General features: G+C 42.5%; 1 protein-coding gene across 1 annotated transcript in view; it reads left to right on the forward strand.

Annotated features, from left to right (window-relative positions):
* The window catches only part of LOC139283833 (ribosomal protein S6 kinase alpha-5-like), a 40,031-nt gene extending 24,295 nt beyond the window's left edge, over positions 1-15,736 (forward strand). The window contains exons 3-4 of the mRNA XM_070903874.1: positions 4,589-5,771; positions 14,566-15,736. Of these exons, the coding sequence (XP_070759975.1) occupies positions 4,589-5,771; positions 14,566-15,736 (2,354 nt within the window). The remainder of the gene's footprint in view (positions 1-4,588; positions 5,772-14,565) is intronic.
* The last annotated feature ends 9,678 nt before the right edge of the window (positions 15,737-25,414 follow it).

Raw genomic sequence — 25,414 nt, forward strand, 5'->3', positions numbered from 1 at the left:
CGCTCATCGTTGTCCCCCGGTCAAACAGAAGCCCCAAGGCTGCTACAACCTGTGTACCTGTGTACACAGCGGGTGGCAGCTCTATCAGCTCCTGAATGTTTGTTGATGTTGTAGTAGCCAGTCTTGTGCCACAGTAAATACGAAAGAACGGCTGTTGCTTTCTCAGTAAGATTCTGTAAGAAATCTTACTGAGTTTAGTTCCTTGGGCTCCTCTGTTCAGTGGAATTGTTTTGCAAAACCCGCCCCCCAAAAAACGACCACATAGTCTGTCTGAAAAAGCCCGTCCAAATCCTGGGGAGAGGATTCCAGAAAGCAGGATTAGCAAGTTAACGTGATCTGTCAAAGCCAAATTCATAAAAAAGGGCTTCACTGCCAGCAACAGGGATTAATGAACACTACTAAATGTAAGGGTCTGTTACTATGGCAGTGTAAGCCCTGAAACTCACCTGTATGCATCCGGTTAACTTGGTCTTAACTCCTTACACCCAGGCCATTTTTCAGGTTACAGTTCTCAACCACCACCATCATCATCCTAAAGGGGAACCATGAGTAAACAAAGAATTTACTAAATTTCCAATTTATAATGTCCATCTAAATTCTCGCTTTAGCTTTGTGTTGTTTTGGAGGCTGTTTACGCATCTTAATTCTCTGTCTTCTTCAGTGTGAATGGAGGCGATCTGTGCTCAACATCTCAGTTCACTACATTTCAGGGCCAAATACTGTACTTTTTACTCCACTACAGTGGCGTGACATGACTTTTCCACTAGGTGGGGCTACTAAATCCAGGAAGGCTATCCGCCATACTGTCACGTAATAAAAAACTATGCTGAGAGTCTCTACCGTGTTTTTTTGTCATGTCTGTGTCGGAGTTTGACACACACAACACACACGCACACACACACTATTTACAACCACGAATAGCAAGCAGGCTAAGAAACCAAATTAAATGACGTGTTCTGTCTGTCTATTGGTCTCCTCCGCTCTGTTTCAGTACTTCTTCTAGCTACTTGGGCAGTGTTGCCAGGTTGGTTGAAAAACGTAATTATTAGCCAGAAGAACAAATAATGTCAATATTGAAAAAAAACAAGAAAAACGTCAATAACAACAAAGTTTTTTCATTAAAATATGTATTTCACTATTGGAATTGCAGGAGGGGTGGTGCCCCAACGCCCTTAATGGACCACACGCCACTGCTCCACTGCTTACTTTATATAACACGCACAGGGTCATTCTGTTGTGTAACAAGCACTTTTACTTTTGATACTTACTTGTATTGGATTATTTGTACCTTGAGGCATCGCTGCTTTTACTCAAGAAAAGGATCTGGATTCTTCCTCGACCACTGCTTTTAAAGACCTTGTTTTGCCTGACGACTGACTGACGACATTTAAACACACAATGAATAAGATTACCCGCAGTAGCTCTTTCGTGACTACCTTGCCTTTTTTCCCCCTGCTCACTGACTCACAGGCAATCAAGGAGTTACATCCGGCAATTGCCACTGTTAAAATCAGGATCAAAATCAACCCCGGTTTCCATTCTTGTAAATGATTCAAGCTAATGGCAGAAAACTGGACTCTATATTGGTGGTATACTGTCAACATGCCCTGCTTGTGCAATTGAGCGTGCTTTGTGCCTTATGTCTTTACTCAGAATACACAATGTGAGACCTGACTTCATTTGTTCATTTGAGTTCTGTTTTTGTACCTTTGCATTGCACTGAGCATCTTATGAGATTTAAGAGCTTTATTTTTACATGTTGATACTGGACGTGATTAGCTTTGTGTGAAAGGATTACAACACAGTGGGGCTTGGTGTATTGGGCTTGAATCCAAGGCCAAGCGAATAGGAGAGCTACAATTAGCTGCATCTGATCTGCCTTTCCCCCTCTTTTATCTTCTGTAGAACAGTACAACCAAGAACACAAAAATCCCTTTTTAATTGGCAAACAAATACTAATCATATGCAATGATACAGATTCTTGTATTTGTTATTGTTGTTTAAAACGTTGGTATATATCGCTGTTTATTTCAAAGATCTCACCATATGTCTGCCTCTTATATGAACAAAATAATTAACTTTTTGTGCATAGTTTCAGGTTACACTGCTGGAACAAATGGAACAAATAAACAAAGGAAAACAAGGAAACATTGAAATAAAACAGACATATTTTAATTGATGTCATGAGCGCATACAAAAGAAAATATAGTGTTTAGTACAAGGTTACTGTACATGTCCTCTTTTCCACTTTCTTCTCCTCCTGCTGTTTACATTCCACTTCAGCTCTTATTAGTTTTTAATAATTCACTTTCTTCATGTTCAGACCAACCCAAAAGCCAGGCATCCATAATCAGACATAAGCTCTGATATGTATGTGTGTAACCATACACACTGCATCTGCCAAAGGGATTGTTTGACACCTTGGGAAATATGCTTCTATAGCTTTCTTGGCGAGAGTTAGATGAGCGGATCAATACCACTCTCATATTTGTCTGTTAATTATGAAGCTGGAGCCAGCAGCCGGTTAGCATTAGCTTAGCATATGCACTGGAGTTGCCACTGGTTACCTGGCAATCTCACCATGACGACAGGAAGCCAACTGGATTTTCCTGGATGTTGCCAGGAAGTCACGGCCACAAATTTGCCCTTGTTATACAAAACAAGGGATAATGTGTTAATTAGTTTAATTAAATTAATTAGTTTAATTAAAACTATATAAACAGAATAACTTAAGCTAAAAAGGTCCAGTTACTAGCTTCCAGAGCTTTCAACTGCATCACACGGCCTTTGAGCAAGTCATTCTTGCCTGCCAGCTGCATCTTTTTCCACTGCCAGTTAAGAGCTTCACTGGGTGGGTGGTAATGCATGCAAATGCCCCCCTCCTTTGCACAGACACCCTGACCAACCAGTAGGAGTCACTAGCGCAGCAACACGAACACGATCCCTCACCGTCTTCCCACCCACAAACACTGTTCATTACGATGGAGGGAGAGCCTCGCCAAGCCAGCAGCACTGCTGCAGGGACTTAACTGTAAATTGGTCTCTGGGGTGGACGGGGAGTGCCTTTAACTGCTTTTGGTAAAATTCCATTTTTAAATGTATGGTGTTGATGGGCACTATTATCCCACAATGCAATGAGAACCAATGAGGAAGGCAGAGTAGCCTGCCACTGCTGCCCAGAGCACTCTTGATGCCATATAGTAGATATGATATTAAGTTTTCGTACATGATGCCTGTCCAACAACCCAACAGTCACACCCACTTCTTGCAGCGATAGGTCGGGTGTGTGGAAGTGACAAAGTAAACAGGGTTTGAACTTCTGTCTCAAGCGCTCTCTTTTCATTCTTTTCAAAAATATTGTCATATTATTTAATGCAGTGCTATTTTCTGTCAGTGACGTTAAATGTTAGCCTTGCATATAATATCAATCTAGAATAGATAACGTCATATATCTGGGTTGCAGTCCAAGACCAATGTTGTTGAATCATTGCAGCCAAATGTTAGCAACCCGAAACAGCTGTGTATTTGCTGTCTTGAACGCACATTCCTCCAGCGAACAAATGACTTGAGTCAGTGAGTGAGTGACACTGTATCCCTGCACATTCAAGCTCAACGGAACTGACTGTGTACACATCGTTTCAAGTGATTCAGTTCAGTTCGTTCACCCAAAGAACGAATCGTTGGCGAATGACACAACACTAGCTCATTGATTGTTTGATATCTGTCAGAGCATGTTCTGTATCATCCAGTGTTTCCCATAGGTTGAGAATTTACTAATGGACGCGGGGGGTCCGTGCTCCAAAAATGACGTCACATATATATATATATATATATATATATATATGTATATATATATTGAAATGACATGTCGACATACTTGAGCACATACAGTAAGGTGTGTGTGTGTGTATATATATAAAAGCTCAAGTATGTCGACATCATGGCCATTCATATGCAGTTAAGGTAAGTCTTTAAGTTCAATTTAAGGACGTTTACATTCAAATATTTGTGCATGTGTGTGCGTGTACACACACATGCACACACATACATCAGAATTCTAGAATGACTTTTACCTATGATGACCTCATTATGGAACACCTGAGAATGCTAGTATACCCTGTGCTCAGGTTACCAAATATCAGATCAAACTCACACAAGTCACACAAGTGTTGGTTCGCTCTTTACTGTCAAGTAATCGTGTTTGCACCTTGTTCAACATTGACATGGATCGTGATACAGCGCAGGAGTTTAACACTCTTCATCCTCCAACTTCTGTGCAAACAGGTAAGTAGAAAGTCCTGGAAAAAAAACCTGCAGCAGCATAACATCAAAATACATACTCATTACACAGCATTGCTCCTTTAAGAGTGTTAACTAATCTGAAATGTTACCTACATATAATCTGGAATGCAAGTACTTTTACATGTAATGGGGTATTTGACATATTTCTACTTTTATTTTAGTAAGGGATCTGGGTACTTCCACCACTGTATCGTATTATAAGATCATCATATGTTCAAAATGGAAATACTTATGTGTAGAACCCCAAAATTTGACTTGAGTTTTCTCATTTATTTATCTCTTTTAGAGCCCAGTGATGTGTCTGTCAGGACCAAGAATGGAAAGAGAAAGGCTGGTGCTGATGGAGAAATACCACCAAAGAGGAAGAGGGTCTCTGAGTCTGTCTCTGGAAGCACGGGGGCCAGAAAAAGAAAAGCCTCCAGTGACGAAGAGGGCACCAGGAAGAGACAGAAGTCCTCTGAGCCTGAACCCCAGGAAGACCCTGTCAGGGTGAAGGGGACGGAGAGGAAACTCCCCAAAAATGAAGACAGACCCAGTAAGAGAAAGAGGGTCCCTGAACTGGACCAGGGAGACGAGGGAAGCGGGGACGCCGCCTCATCCTCGGTGGAGGCAACACCCAAGAAGAAGAGGGACTCTGCCACCACATCCACCTCAGAAGAAACCAGCAGACAGGAGTTTGAGGCTAAATACCAGCAGCTGAACCCGCTGGGTGAGGGAGGCCATGGATCAGTCTACGCTGGTTACAGGAGAGCTGATCATTTCCCTGTGGCGATAAAGCACATTCCCAGGGACAATGTCATCTGTAAAGGCGTCACTCAGAATAAGAGGACGCTCCCTCTTGAGGTGGCTGTCATGATAAAGATTGCCAGTGGAGCAGCAAGATCGGTAGGGGAATCTGCAGCCATTTCCCTACTGGATTATTATGATCTGGACCAGGAGCTCATCCTAATCCTGGAGCGTCCAGTCCCCTCCAGTGACCTCCTGAAATACATCGAGGTCAAAGGAGGGTCCCTGCCAGAGGAGGGGGCCAGACTCATTCTGAAGCAGCTGGTAAAAGCAGCCAGAGAGCTTCAATCAAAGAACATCTTCCACCGGGACATCAAGGTGGAAAACATCTTGATTGAAACCAGCTCTGATGTCCCACGCTTGAGACTGATTGATTTTGGCCTCAGCTGCTTCACAAAGAAGACCTCATCGTACAGGATCTTCTATGGTACCTCAGCCCACATCCCACCAGAATGGTACCAGAGCTGGACCTACAGGGCAGGTCCCACCACAGTCTGGCAACTCGGAGTGGTCCTCTACGAGATGCTGCACAGGAACACACAATTTGAGACAACGAGGTTCCTAAAAAAGGACCTGAACATCAGCGAGGAGTTGTCTCAAAATTGCCAGGATGTGCTGCGTCTGTGTCTGGCTGTAGACCCTCAGCAGCGTCTCTCTCTGGAGCAGCTTGAGCTTCACCCCTGGCTCACATAAGCCAGCCCTTCAACCCCTCGACCCCTACCAAGAAAACAAAAATAAATAATTGTATTACAACAAAAAATATCATGCATGTGGACATCCAGTCATTCTTACTATATCTGATAGTTGAACATGTCATTCCAAAAAGCTGACATCAATGTGTCCAACTACTCTTGAAGTTTAAGTAAGATGTGTAATGTTAACACATTAAATGTGGCACGGCATTCTTTTTAGGCATCAAACTACACCCTTAGAATTAAGAGAGCCTCAAGGAACTCTGGGGACTTTATTCATTATTAAAACTGATGTGGAAACACCTCCAAATTATCCCTTTCATTCGAAAAAAGGATTGAATGGATTACAGTTGTAAATATGGGGAGAGATTTCTAGCCTGCTCAGCTCAGAACCCGACCCCAATGTCAATAATGTTGTGTTGACAAAGAGTCAATCTGTGTTCGCGCTATGTTTTATTTATAAAACTTTATTGTATTATAATTGTGTATATTGCAGTATTTCAAATGTATATAACATATGTATTATATATGTACCTTCACTCCATTCTCAGTTTGGTTCATTTTATGATACAGGAATAACAAGGTTGACAGTATTATAATGCTTTATTGAAGTCCAATTGAAAACATTTTTAAAAAATATTAATATTTTCCAAGTATACAGAATATATACATATTCTGCTGTGGTTCAGGGTCTCGAAGACAAAGCAGGAACTCAAGTGTTGCCGCAGTGGCAGGTCCTTTTAAAACACAATATTGAGCAGTCATTATTTGAAGTGCATCACAGGTCAGGATTTTATTTTAGGTTATAGGGTTCTTTTTAGCCAAGCAAATCACAAAAACAATGGTCACTGTATTTCTCAAATCACTTTAAAAGAATGACAGTGACTTAAGAGTGTCTGCTTTGTCTGTACAGGAAATGCTACTTAAAAACATTTTGGTTGCAGTACATAGTTTTTATGCACTTAAATCTATAAATACATACATACATTTACAGCGGTTACAAAATACTTACACAACATGTGTCAGTTATCGGTCATCTTGCAGCAGTACCAGAAGTGATTGCAAATTTCTTTGTTCCACTGATGGAGGACTGTGCAGTTCTTCTGCTGACCTGCCTGCAAATGCAACAGAACACACATAGTTATAATGTGGATAGCATGTTCACCTAACGTAAATGCAGTTCGATGCAAATTGTGGTATTAGAGTACCAAGAATTTTCATGTTTTACTCAATGTACTCAACATTGCAGTGGAGGCTCCAACTGTAGACAATATTGCTCAAAGATATAAGCTGCTGGTAAATGTACATATTTCTTGACAGACTGTTGTACTATATATACATTACATGTATAAAGTCAAACAGTATGCCTGCACACCAGAATGTAACTGATCAGTGTGTATTATGACACTTACACCATTGTTTTGAGTTTCTACTTTTGAAATTACACATATACAGTTTCAGATACTCCATCGGACACTTACTACACTTACTGCATGTATCTTTTTGCCCAAGTGTTTCCATCCATGCCACATGTTGAGTGAGTGATGGACTGTCTTTGTATTTCCCCTTGGCTGAAATTGTCAACAAAAGAAACATAAACAATGTCTGCATTAATCACACAACACCATCACACAAGAGCAACAGAGAAAAGTCCCCTCAGCCTGCACCTTTGTGCAGACAACCCCAGACAGCCTCAGGACCACGACACCAGCCCAATCAGACTAAACATAACAGACATAGCAAAACTATTTTACTTTAAGTATTTGATCATTTTGAATAATTCCTTGCTTTAAAATGACAGATACTCGCTGTGTGATGGAGGGTCTAATGTAGGAGCTAAATAAACAACCACCCAGGCCTTCCACTGTCCAGTTACTGCTACACACACACACCACCACACTAACTTTAACACACACACGCACCCACCCTAACAACACTTTCACAAGTCTTTCACACACACACACACACACACATTCATAGTTTTCTGCTATTTTGTTGATTTCATGAATTGTACTTTTTTCTTTTAACCCTCTGGCTTTGTTCAAAATCACTATCCACTCAGTCTGTTCGTGGCCATTTTTTATGTTCTTTGCTACTTTTAATGCATAAAGTCTTTAACTAACATCAGTTCTTATCATAAGTATAAAATATCCATTCCTTTTTAATTTTTTAACCCTTCAAATGCCAGTTTGTTTGCACAATGCACGTGTTGGAAAACAACCTCAAAAATGACCACTTTCTGTATTCTCAGTGCTACTGGTTTTTCTTGTATTATCAATAGCACAGTCTGAGATGTGTAACTGATTAACAACAACACTGATTATTATGCATTGTTATTTTTGTGCAGGGAAAGCAAAATAGATAAAACTCCCACTCAACGTGTTTGTGGCCAAAAATGGCCACCTCCTGTTTGCATTCCCAAAATGCTATAAAATTAATATATATTAAAAGATTTTTCCACTTTCACCAACTAGATTTTTTTAATTTGCATCAGTCCTGGTCATGAAAACCAAAATTTCATTCAAATTCAGAATTTTAACCCTTTAAATGCCTGTTAGATCACATAATGCTAATGATTTATAAGGGAGAAAAGCATAAAATCACTTTTTTTAACCAAATAATACATGCTACCTGATATATTTTTTAACCATCCACGCAGCTAAATGTATGTCAATAATTAGCAGTATCATTAATTTTTATGCATCATTACTTTTTTGTACAGTGACAAAAAAACATAAAAACTCCCACTTAGCATGTTCGTGGACAAAAATGGCCATCTCCTGTTTTTACAAAATGCTATAAAAAATACCACATATTAAGATTATTTTCTACTTTCAACAGTTAATTTTTTTTAAATTAGAATCGGTCCTGACCATGAAATCCCAAATTTCATTCAATTTCAGAATTTTAACCCTTTAAATTTGATTTGAAAAATAAAGCAGCAGCATTTATTTTTATAGAGAACAACAGCTGCGTGTGTGTCTCTGTGTGTGTGTGTGTGTGTGTGTGTCTGTGTGTGTGTGTGTGTGTCTGTGTGTGTGTGTGTGAGAGAGTGTGTGTGTGAGAGAGAGAGAGAGAGAACGTTAAATAGTGTGTTTCAATAAGTGTGTGTGTGTGTGTGTGTGTGTGTGTGTGTGTGTGTGCATGCTCAAGGGCGGCAGGATGTGCAAACCACAGTAGAGTGGTCCTTGCAGACACACTTTTCACAGCTGGAGCAAGTGGTTGCCGTTCTTCTCCTGTAGGTGCACAGTTCGCACCTTCTCCTCATTTTGCTGGCGGGCCGTGGGTCATGCTCTGATTCAGATTGCTGTATCCCGGCAACAATGGCAGCAGTGGCTGTTGAGCGTGGGGGTCAAGGCCGTCTTACAATTGCTGGGGTCACCAGCATGTGCCCCAGTTCTTCCAGGAACACCCTCTGTTGGTAGGTTTTAGAGGACTCCCACTCAGGATGGACTGATTTCTGATCTGAGGAGTTCCTCTGCCAAGGCGAACGAAGTAAAGAAGTTGGGTTAGGGTGAGCGGTAGACGCCAGCCAGAATCAGAATCCTGATGTAGGCTCTCATCTCCACTTCATCCACATCCCTCCAATCCCCACACCTTCGCCTCCCATGCAGGTTTGTTTGGGTACACAGCAGCTGAATGATCTCCTCTGTTATAAACAGGTCAAAGGCAGACCTCAGGCTGCTGATGCGGGCAACTGCATACAGGGTGGACCCTGGGGTGATACCAGTGGGTACTGGATTGTAGTGCAGGGTCTCTTTAGCAGTGGGAAACCACATAATTCTCCCATCACGAGACATCCACTCAGCTGCCAGCTCCTCTGTCTCTGCCACTGCTTCTACTGTCTCTGCCATTAGCTGCTCGGCCTCCACCACTGTGTCTGTATTGTCCTCACCCCCTGAGGAAGAGGAATCAGGCGCTGGCCGGTACTCCTCATCATCAGTGGTGATGCTGCCATCCTCTGAGGAGGGTGTCCCCTCATCTTCAGGAGAGGATGTGTCCTCATCTTGGGTAGAAGATGTCTCTTCTTCAAGTGCAGAGGATTTCTCCCCATCTTCGCTCTCCGATTGCATCACATAGTCACGTGCTTGAAGCAGTGAATATGACCTTCTTGCCATCTTGCCAGAGAAAAAATGACCTGGGAGCTGTTAGGCTTACTTATAGCATTAGTATTGACTGCACCTGCATAAACACCAGGACAGATTTATAAACAGTGCCAGAGTTTGTTTTTGTTTCCCCTGTAGCTGCATCTTTGACCTCTGCAAGATGTCCTGTGATTTTTTTTTTTTTGGAGAGTAGATATTTAGATGTGTAAGGGCTATTGTGTAGTTGTGTGTGGCATTTTTTTAATGAAAAAAAAAACAAAGCTACAGGTGCTTTCAACATGTGCATCAAAGCCAAGTTTTCCTGGGAAACTCAAAGCTCAATAGCCTGCATCAACAGAAATTCACTGCAACTATACAATACATATTTGTGCTGCAATTTCACGCACAGGAACAATTCTTTTCATGCACAAACACAAATCATTATCTGACATCCTTAAGATCACAATTATGTCAAAATTGTGTCATTCATTCGCTCCATTGGCGTGCAGTAAGCCATCATACGCCCCTATTGGAAACTAAGAATATTACATGAAATTGCTCCCATGGCCAAAAATGGACAAATGACACAATCTGGTAGAAAACATTAAAAACTACAATTTTCAAGTGTTGAGTTTAGAATGAAAGCAATTTTACCTAAATTGTATGATTTAATACTGTGAATAACAAGGAATTAAAAAATGTAGTTTTCATGGGTTTCAATTGGTCAGAAGCGGCCATGATGGAGCCAAGTTGTACAATTGGATGTATACAGTATATTATTGATATATTTAAAGAGCTGAAATTGAAAATTAAAAAAACAGAAAAAAATCCAGACCCTTGGGAAATTTCATTCCATATGCATTAATGTCGGGACCGTCCGTCTGCAGACGTGAATAAAACCACAAGAACTACTCCCTTGTTGCCAGTCTTCTGTTTTTCCTGAAATTCCCACGACAATTAACACAGCTAAAATGGTCAAAAAAAGGAAAGTGAACTGGACACAAATTGCCAGCATGGAGCCCAGAGAGACTTGACGCGTTGGCAATATTGTCTTTGTTACATGCATGCCAATAAAGCATACTGAATTGAATGGAAATAACATTTGGAAACCTATATGTGGTCCTTGTATGCCGCATACTCGGATGGCGCCAGCTTCAACAATTCCAACAGTGGCTCGAGCGTCATCTGAACGTTTCTGACTTCTCCAACTGTCAGAAACGCTAACATTAAGTCACCAACTGAACACGGTAAGTTTAAGTGACCAGATACCAGGGAAATCTTGATGAAAGACAAGTTGTACAATTTAATGTTGTAACATTACTATCAGTAGCTTGCTTTTTATTTGATGTTAAGTCAGCCGGCTAATGTTAACAAACTAATGAACATTAGCTAACTTTCTTTTTAAGAGAAAGATTAAAAGACAAAAGAGTTAACGTTAACGTTAGGTTAGTTGACACTAATATAAATAACGTCAGCCGGTAACTTTACCACAAAAAGGTACCATTAGCTCGCTTTGCTAAATAACGCCACCTTGTAGCTAAGCCATAGCTAGCTAACGTTACAGTTAATCTGTTAAACGTTAACATTAAGTTTCGGAGTTTAGCAGTTGTCAAGTGACAAGCTAGTGTTAACAGCTAGCTGGCTAGCTAGCTAACGTTAGCTTCTGCCCCCATTAATCCTCTGATACGTTAACTAACAATACTTTGTCTGAAGTTGGATAACGTTAGACTAACTGCCTGCATTAGTGGACAGAAGCAAGCAACTGTTATGTCAAAGTAAAAAACAAATCAATATTAACAAAAGTTACGTTCATTTAGCTAGTGCTGACTGTAACTGTTATTGGCTTCCCTTGAGTCAAGTTCATGTTGTGTGCTCACTAATCAGGTGAACGGTCAACGCCCGTTGTCGCATTGCTGCCTCTCAGTGTTGTTCTTGGGCACCCAAGCATTGCACAATGTTCATATGATATACTCCAGCGCTGACCTCACCCCGAAGCTGCAGGCCTGTAGTGAAGAAAACAAAAGTATCTTATAAGATTAGGTGTCCCCAGGTACTCACTGGTGTACTTTTCTTCTTCTTTTTTCTAATGGCGGGTGGCACCTAATGTTTTAGGTGCATTGTCGCAACCTACCATGTTGGAGTGTGTGCCAGAGTTTCCTATATCCATCTAGTCAAAAAACAAACAAAAATAAATAAATGAAATCAATTAATGAATCTCAATTCTCTCCATTAATCCGGTTTCTTTTAAAAACGCAAACAAAACCTTATATTTTCCTTCCTCGATGTTAATTCTTAAGATTCAATACTGTCACCCCACATTTCTTTAGTTCCTTCTTTAGCTTTTCTCTACATGTTTGCATAATATTTCCAATGTAGTTGGCTGAACACTCAGTGGACCAGACAGCCAGCCAACCAGCCAGGCAGATACTGCAGGCAGGCATCCATTTTTCTGTCTTGAGTGAGTCATTTACATGTGGCCTGAATGGATGTGCACAGGTGAACAAGTGCTTCAGTTCATAAAGATCACGTTTACAGAAAGCATAGAGATCTTTTAATAGTCTGTAATGAAAATGGAGGCCAATTGGAACAAATTGAAAATGGCAACATCAATAATGTTGATGACAATGATGATGCTAATAACCAAGACAATGTCCCGGTGCATGGCAGAGAATATCGAACAGAAGACCTTGTCAAAGACCTTAAAAGGAACCTTTGTTTATTCTCAAAATGAGAGAAAAACACTGCATTCCAGCTGTTGTCCATGTCGATATCGTAGAAGACTTGACTCTTCAGAAGATGCGGGCTGAGCGCCTTAAGAAACACCCCGGTCTGTCCATTCTTCAAGACAAAATGGTCCGGACAAAGGTGCGGAGAGATTATTTGGAAAAACATTCCACTTTGGAGACACTTGTGGAGTATCCTGCATTCCGATTTCCAAGAGTAAGTCAGATTACTATTCATGATGGGAATGGGCCAAGTGGTGAAGAATACATACATATACAGTTTTATTGTATATATATATATATTTTTTTTAATATATATATATTTTAAATATTGTAAAGGTATATATTTTACTTTTTAATATCTTTATTTGTATATACATATATTACATTTCTAAATGCTTGCTACTTTTAAAAGGGGAGCACATGTAACTGTGTAATTTCCCCCGGGGATCAATAAAGTATTTCTGATTCTGATTCTGATTGAATTGAAAGGGTTCCTCCACAGTGGCAATGGTGAGAAACCCCAAAAGGTTCCTTGAGGCTCTCCCAATTTTAAGGCTGTAGGGGTGTTATGGTACACAAAATTCACGGTTTGGTATGTACCTCGGTTTTGGGGTCATGGTACGTTTTCAGTACAGCAGGGGAAACCAAAAAAATGCAGAAAATAAAATTTTTGTTGTTCATTACGTATTTATTATGATTTTGTTGTTTATACAACGGACTGCACTGCAGGCTCATTGTAGCGGTGCTCAAGTACTTTGACCATATGTTTAAATTCTGTATTCTCTATGAGTCCAGTCACATATCTGCAGCAATAAACACTCCTGCATTAGTTATTACTTTTGCAACGGTCCGAGTCTGCAGTGAGAGGCTGCCTGAAAGCTGTGGGGAGGAGGACCCGCCTTCCAGTCTGGTTTTGTCTCTTTCCGCTTCTCTTTCCAGCGAACAAATGACTTGAGTCAGTGAGTGAGTGACACTGTATCCCTGCACATTCAAGCTCAACGGAACTGACTGTGTACACATCGTTTCAAGTGATTCAGTTCAGTTCGTTCACCCAAAGAACGAAACGTTGGCGAATGACACAACACTAGCTCATTGATTGTTTGACATCTGTCAGAGCATGTTCTGTATCATCCAGTGTTTCCCATAGGTTGAGAATTTACTCATGGTGGAGGGTGGCGCGTCCCAAACACGGTGGGGCCATGCTCCAAAAATTACGTCATTGTGTATCTTGAAATGAGATGTCGACATACTTGAACTAATACAGCAAGGAGTGTGTGTGTGGAAAAATATAAGTTCAAGTATGTCGACATCATGGCCATTCATATGCAGTTAAGGTAAGTCTTTAAGTTCAATTTAAGGACGTTTACATTCAAACATTTGTGCATGTGTGTGCGTGTACACACACATGCACACACACACACATCAGAATTCTAGAATGACTTTTACCTATGATGACCTCATTATGGAACACCTGAGAATGCTAGTATACCCTGTGCTCAGGTTACCAAATATCAGATCAAACTCACACAAGTATTGGTTCGCTCTTTACTGTCAAGTAATCGTGTTTGCACCTTGTTCAACATTGACATGGATCGTGATACAGTGCAGGAGTTTAACACTCCTCATCCTCCAACTTCTGTGCAAACAGGTAAGTAGAAAGTCCTGGAAAAAAAACCTGCAGCAGCATAACATCAAAATACATACTCATTACACAGCATTGCTCCTTTAAGAGTGTTAACTAATCTGAAATGTTACCTACATATAATCTGGAATGCAAGTACTTTTACATGTAATGGGGTATTTGACATATTTCTACTTTTATTTTAGTAAGGGATCTGGGTACTTCCACCACTGTATCGTATTATAAGATCATCATATGTTCAAAATGGAAATACTTATGTGTAGAACCCCAAAATTTGACTTGAGTTTTCTCATTTATTTATCTCTTTTAGAGCCCAGTGATGTGTCTGTCAGGACCAAGAATGGAAAGAGAAAGGCTGGTGCTGATGGAGAAATACCACCAAAGAGGAAGAGGGTCTCTGAGTCTGTCTCTGGAAGCACGGTGGCCAGAAAAAGAAAAGCCTCCAGTGACGAAGAGGGCACCAGGAAGAGACAGAAGTCCTCTGAGCCTGAACCCCAGGAAGACCCTGTCAGGGTGAAGGGGACGGAGAGGAAACTCCCCAAAAATGAAGACAGACCCAGTAAGAGAAAGAGGGTCCCTGAACTGGACCAGGGAGACGAGGGAAGCGGGGACTCCGCCTCATCCTCGGTGGAGGCAACACCCAAGAAGAAGAGGGACTCTGCCACCACATCCACCTCAGAGGAAACCAGCAGACAGGAGTTTGAGGCTAAATACCAGCAGCTGAACCCGCTGGGTGAGGGAGGCCATGGATCAGTCTACGCTGGTTACAGGAGAGCTGATCATTTCCCTGTGGCGATAAAGCACATTCCCAGGGACAATGTCATCTGTAAAGGCGTCACTCAGAATAAGAGGACGCTCCCTCTTGAGGTGGCTGTCATGATAAAGATTGCCAGTGGAGCAGCAAGATCGGTAGGGGAATCTGCAGCCATTTCCCTACTGGATTATTATGATCTGGACCAGGAGCTCATCCTAATCCTGGAGCGTCCAGTCCCCTCCAGTGACCTCCTGAAATATATTGAGGTCAATGGAGGGTCCCTGCCAGAGGAGGGGGCCAGACTCATTCTGAAGCAGCTGGTAAAAGCAGCCAGAGAGCTTCAATCAAAGAACATCTTCCACCGGGACATCAAGGTGGAAAACATCTTGATTGAAACCAGCTCTGATGTCCCACGCTTGAGACTGATTGATTTTGGCCTCAGCTGCTTCACAAAGAAGACCTCATCGTACAGGATCTTCTATGGTACCTCAGCCCACATCCCACCAGAATGGTACCAGAGCTGGACCTACAAGGCAGGTCCCACCACAGTCTGGCAACTCGGAGTGGTCCTCTACGAGATGCTGCACAGGAACACACAATTTGAGACAACGAGGTTCCTAAAAAAGGACCTGAACATCAGTGAGGAGTTGTCTCAAAATTGCCAGGATGTGCTGCGTCTGTGTCTGGCTGTAGACCCTCAGCAGCGTCCCTCTCTGGAGCAGCTTGAGCTTCACCCCTGGCTCACATAAGCCAGCCCTTCAACCCCTGGACCCCTACCAAGAAAACTAAAATAAATAATTGTATTACAACAAAAAACATCAAGCATGTGGACATCCAGTCATTCTAACTATATCTGATAGTTGAACGTGCCATTCCAAAGACTATGTGTCCAACTACTCTTGCAAGTTTAAGTAAGATGTGTAATGTGAACACATTAAATGTGACACGGCATTCTTTTTAGGCATCCAACTAGGGGTGTTACGGTACACAACATTCATGGTTCGGTACGCTTTTAGTACAGCAGGGAAAACAAAAAAGAAATGAACTTTTTGACATTTATTTTGAAAAATACAAACATTCCAAAGTGGCTCATTGAGCATAATTCTTACTGTAACAGCACCCACATCCTGGCATATTGTCAATAAAAGAAAAACAATGAACACAAATGTCAGTAATGCTCCATCCAAGACTCTGACCTGTTGATCATTCCTGAATCCTACCCACAGCTTGTGCTGGTTTATACAGGGCAGGAACAACAAACTGACTAACATGCACACTGCAGGCTCATTGTAGCGGGGCTCAAGTACTTTGACCCTGTAGCATTAGATATTACTTTGCCACGGCCCGAGTCTGCAGTGAGAGGCTGCCTGAAGGCCGTGGGGAGGAGGACCCGCCTTCCAGTCTGTTTTTGGTCTCGTTCCGCTAATCGACACTTTCAGGTGATGCCGTCGTGAATGTCATGTTTGAAGTGTTTGAAGTGTATGAAATGATGTATTTAATTCGGATTTTATCTACCTGGGATTGCCGCCCAAGCAGAGCCTATGTATGGGAAACACTATCATTTCCTGTTAGTACACAATGGTAGTAATTCATTTTAATTTTTGGAAATTAGAACATAGTACATAGTATGTTGTTTTGTGTTTGTTTGTTCTTCTCCTACAGTGATCAAATGTTGATGCTTACGTTGAGAATGAATGGTTTCATGCTTCCAGCCACTGTATTATTGTTAGCTTTTACCTCCATACAAACAGATAAACAAATGCAAACTCATTTCGAGACGTAGTCTCATCTTGGCAGTACGGAGCGTTGGATTTGCTGTCAGAGCCGTTTCGCAGCTCTGCACTCGCCTCTCTGGAAGCGGGACTAAGTAAGAGTTTAATTCTGTTAACAGACTGCTCTCTGCACACTGGGCAAGCCGGGCTCAATGGGGCCTGATTTATGTGCTGACAGGCTGTGGAGGCTTGGTGTGTTCTGTGTGCATTGGAAGACATATCACTGCTGGAAGCTAAATAAAAAATCAATGAGAGTGAGGCTGGTTGGTTAGGGAGAGCGTCCGCTCGGCTGGAGTTTAACAGCGTTTTAACTCTCCGCTGACTGAGGCTGGGGGAAAGGCCATCGATTTTACCCACCCCACCTCCATCACCCCCTGCTTTTAATAAATCAGTTTGGTGTGTGTGTGTGTGTGTGTGTGTGGTATACTTCCATTTCCTTCTGTGTCAAACACTAGGATGTAACGGAGGGTAAACACACTTAAACAGGGTTTAGCCACCTTTTCAGACTCACACACAGCGTCATTAATACATTTATAATAATCAGTGTAGACAGTTACATCTAACTGAAGTCGATTATGATAAAACTGACCACTACTTTGCATGTAATCATTACTGACTGAATGCCATGGTTTACCATCCGCTTTGTTTACCTAATTCCTGCACAGTGATGACGCTAAATCATACTTCAAAGCGTCACCCCGACTGTCTCACCGACCCACACAAAGCTTAGCATGCATTCAAACGCTCCCCACTTAATTACAAGGCCTGTAGAACCTCACCGCATGAGCCTGATCATTGCTCAACACAGCAAAAAACACTGAGGCTTCATCATCCTGAGCTGGCAAGAGGCTCAGTCCAGGAAGAACGGAAAAAAAAACACATCAGCATGAACCGTCCCACCTATGTCAGTTTGGATCAAAAAGAGTTTACGAGCATCTTCCAGGACGTTTCTGATCTCACACAACATCACAGCGTCTCCCTCCCTTCTTGTCTCTGTGTCCAAGTTTTTATGGCCGCTCAGAATGGCCACACTCGACGGTGGTGCAAAAAGCCTGCTGTCATTTACAGGGGTGGGGACTAAAAGTCTCCCCTCTCTCCTCATCGGCATTCATGGTGTTCCACCCAGGTGTATCCACGTAAGTTTTTAGCTATGTGGAGAATGGGTTGAGAGAGTTCAAACCTTGCCTACCTCCACACACATGGCCAGCCATTGTGTGAAGTGGCCGTAATTGTCACAGAGTTACAAAAATTGCCATACCCAGCCCCCCACAGTTGCAACATTGAAAAGCTGTGTTGGGAGCAAGCACCAACCTCCAGGTCTGACAAGTGAAGCTAATGCGGAAGTGCCTTAAACCTGCATTCTTTCTGATGGCCAGCTGGGGGCTACCTTGTGATTGACAGGGTGCTACCACGCAACCTGTTGCACTAAAAGACACTTAGTTGGCTGTAAATTTTTTCTGGTAAGTACATTTACAAGCTACCTTTCTAAGCATCTACTGTGCACCGCATAGCCAGGAGCCAGGTGCAGCCAGGTTGTCGGTATACGTAGGCGTGCATTTTGTCTTTGTGTTCTCAGATCCCCAGCTCCACCCTGTTGTCACTGCTGGTTCCAAAAAAACAAGATGGCGACGGCCAAAACGCCAAACTCGAGGCTTCAAAACGGTAGTCCACAAGACAGTGGGTGACGTCCCGGTGGTAAAAATGTAGGCAATGACAATGCATGTGAATTGGCAAAATGGAGTGATAAATGATCAAGTGATTTGATAAACTTCATTGACATTTTGCATGAAACTGGGCTGTGTTACTGTCTGCCATTCTTTATTCATAATACCCAACTGATCTGATTCCAGGATTTCTCTCTTATCCACAACTTTATGTTGGAAGCGTGGCTTTCTTATTTTAACTCTATCAGTGATAGAAGGGGTCCGTTTTTTGTTGTTGTTGATTGTTGTTGTATTTTATGCTGTGTGTGCGTGTGTGTGTGTGTGTGTTGGAGCAGACTGGACACGCAGTGAGAGTCAGGCAGACTGAGCGTAGCGTTTCCTCACAAAATGCTCCGTGTAATGATCTCTCCTTCCAACCATCCACTCCGCTGTTACTTCCCCTGTCTATTGTCATGCACATGCGTACTACGAAGCTGATTGGAAACACGGTTGGGTGTATACATGTCCCAGAAATTGCTGTTTTCCTGGAGAAATCTACTTGGGGAGACAAGGTTTCTCCTTTACATTATATCAGCTTGCTGGAGAAAACCGTAAGTGCACGCAAACGTCAGAAGGGAGATGAATATATATGTTGTGTTCTCTGAGTATGCCACCTTAACCGCGGTGGATAAATGTGGCCAACGTGAGAGGGGAGGGGTCTCAAAACACAAGTGTGAAATTAGTTATGGCGTCAGCTTTGGGAGCAAAAACAGGAAATGTATTTCCTGTATTTGAACATGTGGCAGGATTACCTTGACATTTCTTTCAAAATGTGTACAAAAGATGAGTGAATCATGGCACAGCAGCCACGGCCATCCTAATGTAGAGTTTAGTGTGGTATTTCTGGTGGCCTCCCTGTGGAGGTACTCCAGGCATGCTCAAGTAGGAGGACTCCCCAGGAAAGACCCCCTTCTGCTTCGTCTGCTGCAACCGCGATACGTCTCAAACATGGTTAGACGATGGATTTTGTCTTTTTTTACGATGTCTATGAACGAGTACATCTGTGTGTATGTATTTTGCGTGTGTGTTAGTGGGCCTCTCCCCACAGTGCCTCTCTACTGATCATCTGTGCCAGGGGGCTGGGTCACAGAAAAAGGATCATGGGTCCTGATAACGTCCGACCACTCCAAACCGAAATGTTTTTTCTCCACAGAAGAATACAATCCTCTGTTGTGTTCAAGGTTTCAACATTCACTGTTGCTGTTGTCATTGGAGCATACGGATGTTTTGTTTCTTGTTGAGCAGTGTTAGATATGAGCAGATGGACTTAAGTCACACAGTCGCCTCAGCCAAACAGATCTGTTAGCTGTAGGCTGGTTAGTCCAACACAGGAGTTAGCCATACAGACTCACTAGCAGCATCTGCTAGTTGGACATAGTCGAGGTCACACAAGGTGTTTTATTATTTTTCACATCATATGTCTGACCAGTTAAATCAGGAACTAACCCTGCCTGCTGGAGCTGCTACATCACCCACTATTATTTTGGCAGTTTTGATTTCAGTCAGTCTGGACCCTGTTGGAGCTTTCATCGCTTGACAAGAATTGAACCCCTCTTCTTGTTTTTGGTCATTCTTAAACATTTCATGCAGCACACTAAATGCATTTTTACATTTGCAATGGATGAAATGACTACATGTGATGTTAAAGGTGTCGTTGGCAGTGACGATCCCACAGAGAATGATCACCAACTTTGCAGTTCCCCTGAGCTCTGCAGAGCTTTTTAGCCTCTTTTAGCTCATTGTTTTGGTTTTCTACACCACAAATGTCCAAGAACAAAGACTACTCTGCTCTGTGAGGCTGCACTTAGGCACAGCGGTACGTTGAGCTAAATGTTATTCTTAACATGGCATAATGCTTACAGTGACAATACTAACACGCTTGATTATTAGCCGTTGTAATATTTACCCTATTCAGCATCTTACGTTTACATTTACTCATTTGGCAGATGCTTTCGTTCGAAGCGGCATGCCACAGTCGATCAAGGAGAAGCCTTCGAGAAGTTTTTCTTTTTGAGCATATTAGGTGAGAAAGTACTCACAGAAGTGATTTTAGAAGACAAAGAGGGATTCTCCTCACCGAATCAAGTTCAGTAACTCTTTCCACCACCGTGGGAGCACGCAGGAGAAGAGTTTGGTTTGAGATTTCCTGCCTCACAATGATGGTAGGACTAGTCGTCGTTCATTTGCAGATTTTAGTAAAGGAAAAGGCTCTTAAACCTGAATGAGGGAGTTCAGGTACATAGGTGCTGTGCTAGCGGCCACTCTGTAGGCAAGCATTCGTGACATGAACTTAATGCGAGCAGCAACAGATAGCCAGTTAGTTTAGCGGGTTAGCTTCCTAATAGCAAATGTTAGCACTAAACACAAAGTGCAGTTTTACAGGCATTTGGTCATAAATCAAAGTATTGGACAAATTGAAAGTTTGACCTGATGATGGCGCTAGAAAAGTCAAGGCGCTACCTAAACATTTCTCCACATAATATTAATGAAAAACCAGTTAACCAAAACATAATTTCAAAATGAAAACCCTTTTTTCCCCCCAAAGAATCTCATTAATCCATGACCTCTCTGTCTGCGTGCCTGGGTCTTCTTCCCGATTACACACCTGCAGTGCAGCACTGACTGAGTGCTGGAGCTGGTAGCTACCACACAGCCTCAGGAGCTTAGGCAAGTGAGAAGGTTACGGAAATTGATCATTGATGGCAACAGTGAGGCTTGGGAGCAGAAAAAAACAAAACAAAACAAAAAAAAAAACAGGTCAATATTTGGACTCGCTATTGCCATGAAAAATAAGCAACATTCCAAATCATACAACCTGTCAATTCTCAGTACCGGTTCTTTTGGACTAAAACTCAACTTAAATATTCAAAAGTCAAATCAAAATTGGCAACAACAAAAAAAAAAGATAAGAAGTGATATTCAGGCATATTTGAAGTTGTCTTATACCACTAACACTCACATTTGGTTCTAAGGAGTAAGACCTGATCTAAAAATCGCCGACAAAACTAACACTAGATCAGCTGGAGGTCATACTGTTGGTTACTTTCCGTTTCCCCTTCCTGTCCACTTTTCATTCACTTTTCATGAAATAATACCTCACTTGATACAAGTGCTGGTGAATAAGAGACTCGGGTGTGTATGAATACATGAAATGAAGCCTTTGTTAATAAGCAGACATGAGCAGAACATGCACAGAATCACCCAATGTCCTTTTTCAGTTTGTGCAAATAGAATCCCTGTGCTACAATTTCTTAACATCATTACTGTTTTAGTAAAAAAAAAGTTTTGGAAGGCCAGCAGACCATAATGAAATATTACCATGACATTCATCCTTAGATAAATAAGTGTGCTGTGTTGTGCCCTCTCACCCCAGCTGCAGCCCTCTCTGACTGGCACTCCCTGATCACCCTAATGAGGCTCGGGCACAAACCGGGGCGAGAGGGCACCACCATTATCTGGTGTCTCCCCCATTAAAATCACCTCCAACAGCCGTGACCGTCCAACACACACAGTCAACCTCCGCTACAATTAGCCGGTAGAAAATTATGCAAATAGAAACTAGTGGAGCCGCTGTGAGGATGCAGAACACAGAGGCTGGTAAGAGCGGGGAGGTGATATGAAGGAGACCTGGGGAGGCATGTTGTCCAGAGGGCAGCCAGTGATTAGTAGCATCAACCTATCCATCGTCACGGCGATGATGTTGTTTGGGTGGGGACAGAGTGGGGGGACAGAGTGACAGGGGTAATTACTTAGGAGAGGTCACCCTGGGGTGACGGGGAGGGTGAGACGGCACTGCTGGGGACCCGCCGGCCCCCCCATGTCACTGACAGCAACCTACTGAACCCTGCACCACCCTGCTACAGAGAGGTCGTTGTACATACACCATACAACACAACAGTAAGCACAGAGGCATACATAGGTGTACATCACATGTAAATCTGACGTTAGACACACACACACACACGCACACATTTAGTGTGTTTCCTAAAGATTCCTAAAGGAGTTTTATCTCCATAATTAAAAATCACGTATATTTCACATTTTAGCTCACCATTTTTGAATGCAAGACGAACGTAATTTCCCAATGTATTTGTTCTACCATTCCAGGTATCCATTGGCTTCCATTCATTTCTATGTGGATACGGATAATGCAACATAAGCGAATTTCAAGAGTTAGCTAACTTCAAACTGCATTAACTTTTGTCAGTTACATGTTGGTTGCCCGGACAACAAGTCCTCCGAACCTTAACAACAAAACACAGTCATGTGGTTGGTCTTGAAAATATATACTTGAAAACTCTCTTTTTCAGGCGGTCTTGGTCTTGGCACCAAAACAGGTAAGACCTTGATTTATTCTCTGGCTAGCTGCTAGCAACTGTTGATTTTACTCATCTGTCTTCCAGTATAAAAAGTGCACCTGCTCTGAGAGCCATTTAGCTCAGAATTAATCTCCGAACCGAACCGAACCACGTCCTCTAAAGGGTCTAAAATTGCTGCGTTCAGATCTTGCCAAACACATTTTTGCCAAGGAGGAAAACAAACCTGAAAACCATGCCGGGATGTCGTACACCTTTGGGGGCCGTCTTTACCCTGGACTGCTTGCAGCGGGCTTGGGCTGAGCCAGTGGTGTCTGTACACAGTCAAGTCAATTTCATTCATATAGCCCAATATCGCAAATCACAACCTGCCTCAGGGGGCACAGTCCCATTGAGAAAAGTAAGCAATTTGAAAGGCTGAACACAATGACCTTTTTCATGGCATTTATTATAAGGAGTGATAATTACCACCTACTTCTGTGCTGGATTATTTGCTGAGCTTAAAAGTTTGTTTACGTGAGCTATATTTGGACAATCACTTACTATAATACTTTTCTTCATGGTTTAGATGACTGCCCACATACACATTTTGGGCCTATTCTGATCATGGTGCCAGGTGTACAGCTCACTGACTCAAGCCTGCCCTGCGTTTTCATGGTTACTTTTATCGTCAAACCTTTGTTCTGCTCCTGAACTAGCCCTTGAATTCTTGAAAAATTTAGAACCAGCCAAAATGTCCTCCCTCCAAAAGTCTAAAACTGGTTCTCACAAGGATTAAAGCACAAGAACACACACACACACACAGAGAGAGACAAAGCCTGAGGGGAAGTGACAGAGCCACCAGGAAGCATTGCAGAGCCTGCTGTGAGTAGAGGAGTGGAGCTCTAGCTCTCTCCACAGATCAGCTCCACAAAGGACTCTCTCTGTCAGTGGTTTACCTCTCTTCATATGACTTGTCACCACGCTCTCCCTCTTTACCGCTACTCTCACTTAGATGAAGCCATGTTAGAGTGAGGGTGGAAGCCAGGCGCTCTAATGCATTCAGAGGAGATTGGTTGTGAAGTCTGGCTCCCCTCTACGCTCTTCCTCCGAGGCTGGCCTATTGATTGTTGCGTGTGTTGCTGCTTCCTGAGATCCCCGTCAAGCCTTGTTATGGCGGCGGAGTTCCTCTGCCTGGCTTTGGCAGGTAACTATAGTGGTGAAGTCTTGGATTTTAACAGCTCCCGAGCTTCATCAGACACATTTGAGCTTATTTCTCTGGGTTTTTTTTGGGGGGGGGGGGGTTGTGTGTGTGTGTGTGTTTTCCCTGTTGATTCCATCTTTGGTTCTAGGTGGTCATTGCTTTGGAGTTTCAGCACTACTCTCGTTAGAGATCACGTGTCAGTTTACTCTGAAACTTATTTTCTTTGTAAATTTTGCCAACAAACTTTGAGTTTCTGTAGGTGGTGCTCTTTGCCCTTTGCTGTGTCTGTTCAGCTAATGTAGTTACACTCAACAGTGCTGTCTCAAAACGACGTGTTGGTCCTGCTAAAGATTGAGCAAGGATGCCAGATCTGTGCTGCAAATAATGCATTTTCTAACAAACCTAGTGTGTCAGAGATGCATATAATCAGTTGTAAAGCTGGACAGTCACCTATGCACATCCTGTGATTGGCTGTGCCTGAAAGGTCAGTGCATGGAGTGTGTTCAGGGAGTGCTTAAGCCACCGCAAAACTAAGTATAAATACACACACAAACCCCAGATACCAGGGACCAGATGTAAGTCCACGTAGTGTCACGGCTAAAACTCAGATGTACACACAAAGGCAGAAATGTACATTTAGATTTATAACGCTGTGCGTACGCCTGGTTCCGTTCATCTCAATCATTGTGGAGCTGGGCGCACGTGCACAAGCCCCATTTCCACTCCCGCAGCCAATCAATACCTCTATTGGCTCCCCCACTCGTTAGAAGAAGACACAAAGAAGGGCAGTTTTACCAACTGTGTCGTATCAGCGAGGTTCTCCAACGACGCCGGAACCATTAAAAAAGCACAGCCGTGGCTATTTAGAGCGCCCACTACCTGTAAGCCATCATCGGCGGTGATGTCTCAGTCATCGTTATTAAACACCAGTAGGATGATCAATGATTCATTTATAGAGCTCGCACTGAGATAGACAAAGTGCGCTTCACAATTTAGGATAAAAAAAGATGATTAGCGCGGGGAAGTAACTGGTCGAATGTAGACAAAAGAACGGTAAAATGCATCGCTCATAAATACATTAAGTTTAAAACTGCGTCGATCGCCTCGTATCTTGTCGTTCTCTCTGGAAAACTGCGTGTACACCTGATCTGCAGTATGCGTGACGTGTCGCATTTTCTCACCACAATACCAGTTTATCTGAGGGAAGTGGCTTATGCATGGTTTATGCGTCTGGCCCCAAGTACAGACAACAGAGACTGTTTACCTGTACACTGCTACTGATGTTGGGTATACTGCAGGGCCGGGCAATGTCAACTATATAAACACTGATCATGATAGAAGCATTGCCAATTTGAATTGATTTAAATAGATTTTCTCTTTACACCTCATACAATTCTTCTACAATTCTTCTTCTCTATCTGATCAGATATCTTGTTATACTATACGTTGTACT

The sequence above is a fragment of the Enoplosus armatus genome, chromosome 4, assembly GCF_043641665.1.
Source record: "Enoplosus armatus isolate fEnoArm2 chromosome 4, fEnoArm2.hap1, whole genome shotgun sequence".
Lineage (NCBI taxonomy): Eukaryota > Metazoa > Chordata > Actinopteri > Centrarchiformes > Enoplosidae > Enoplosus > Enoplosus armatus.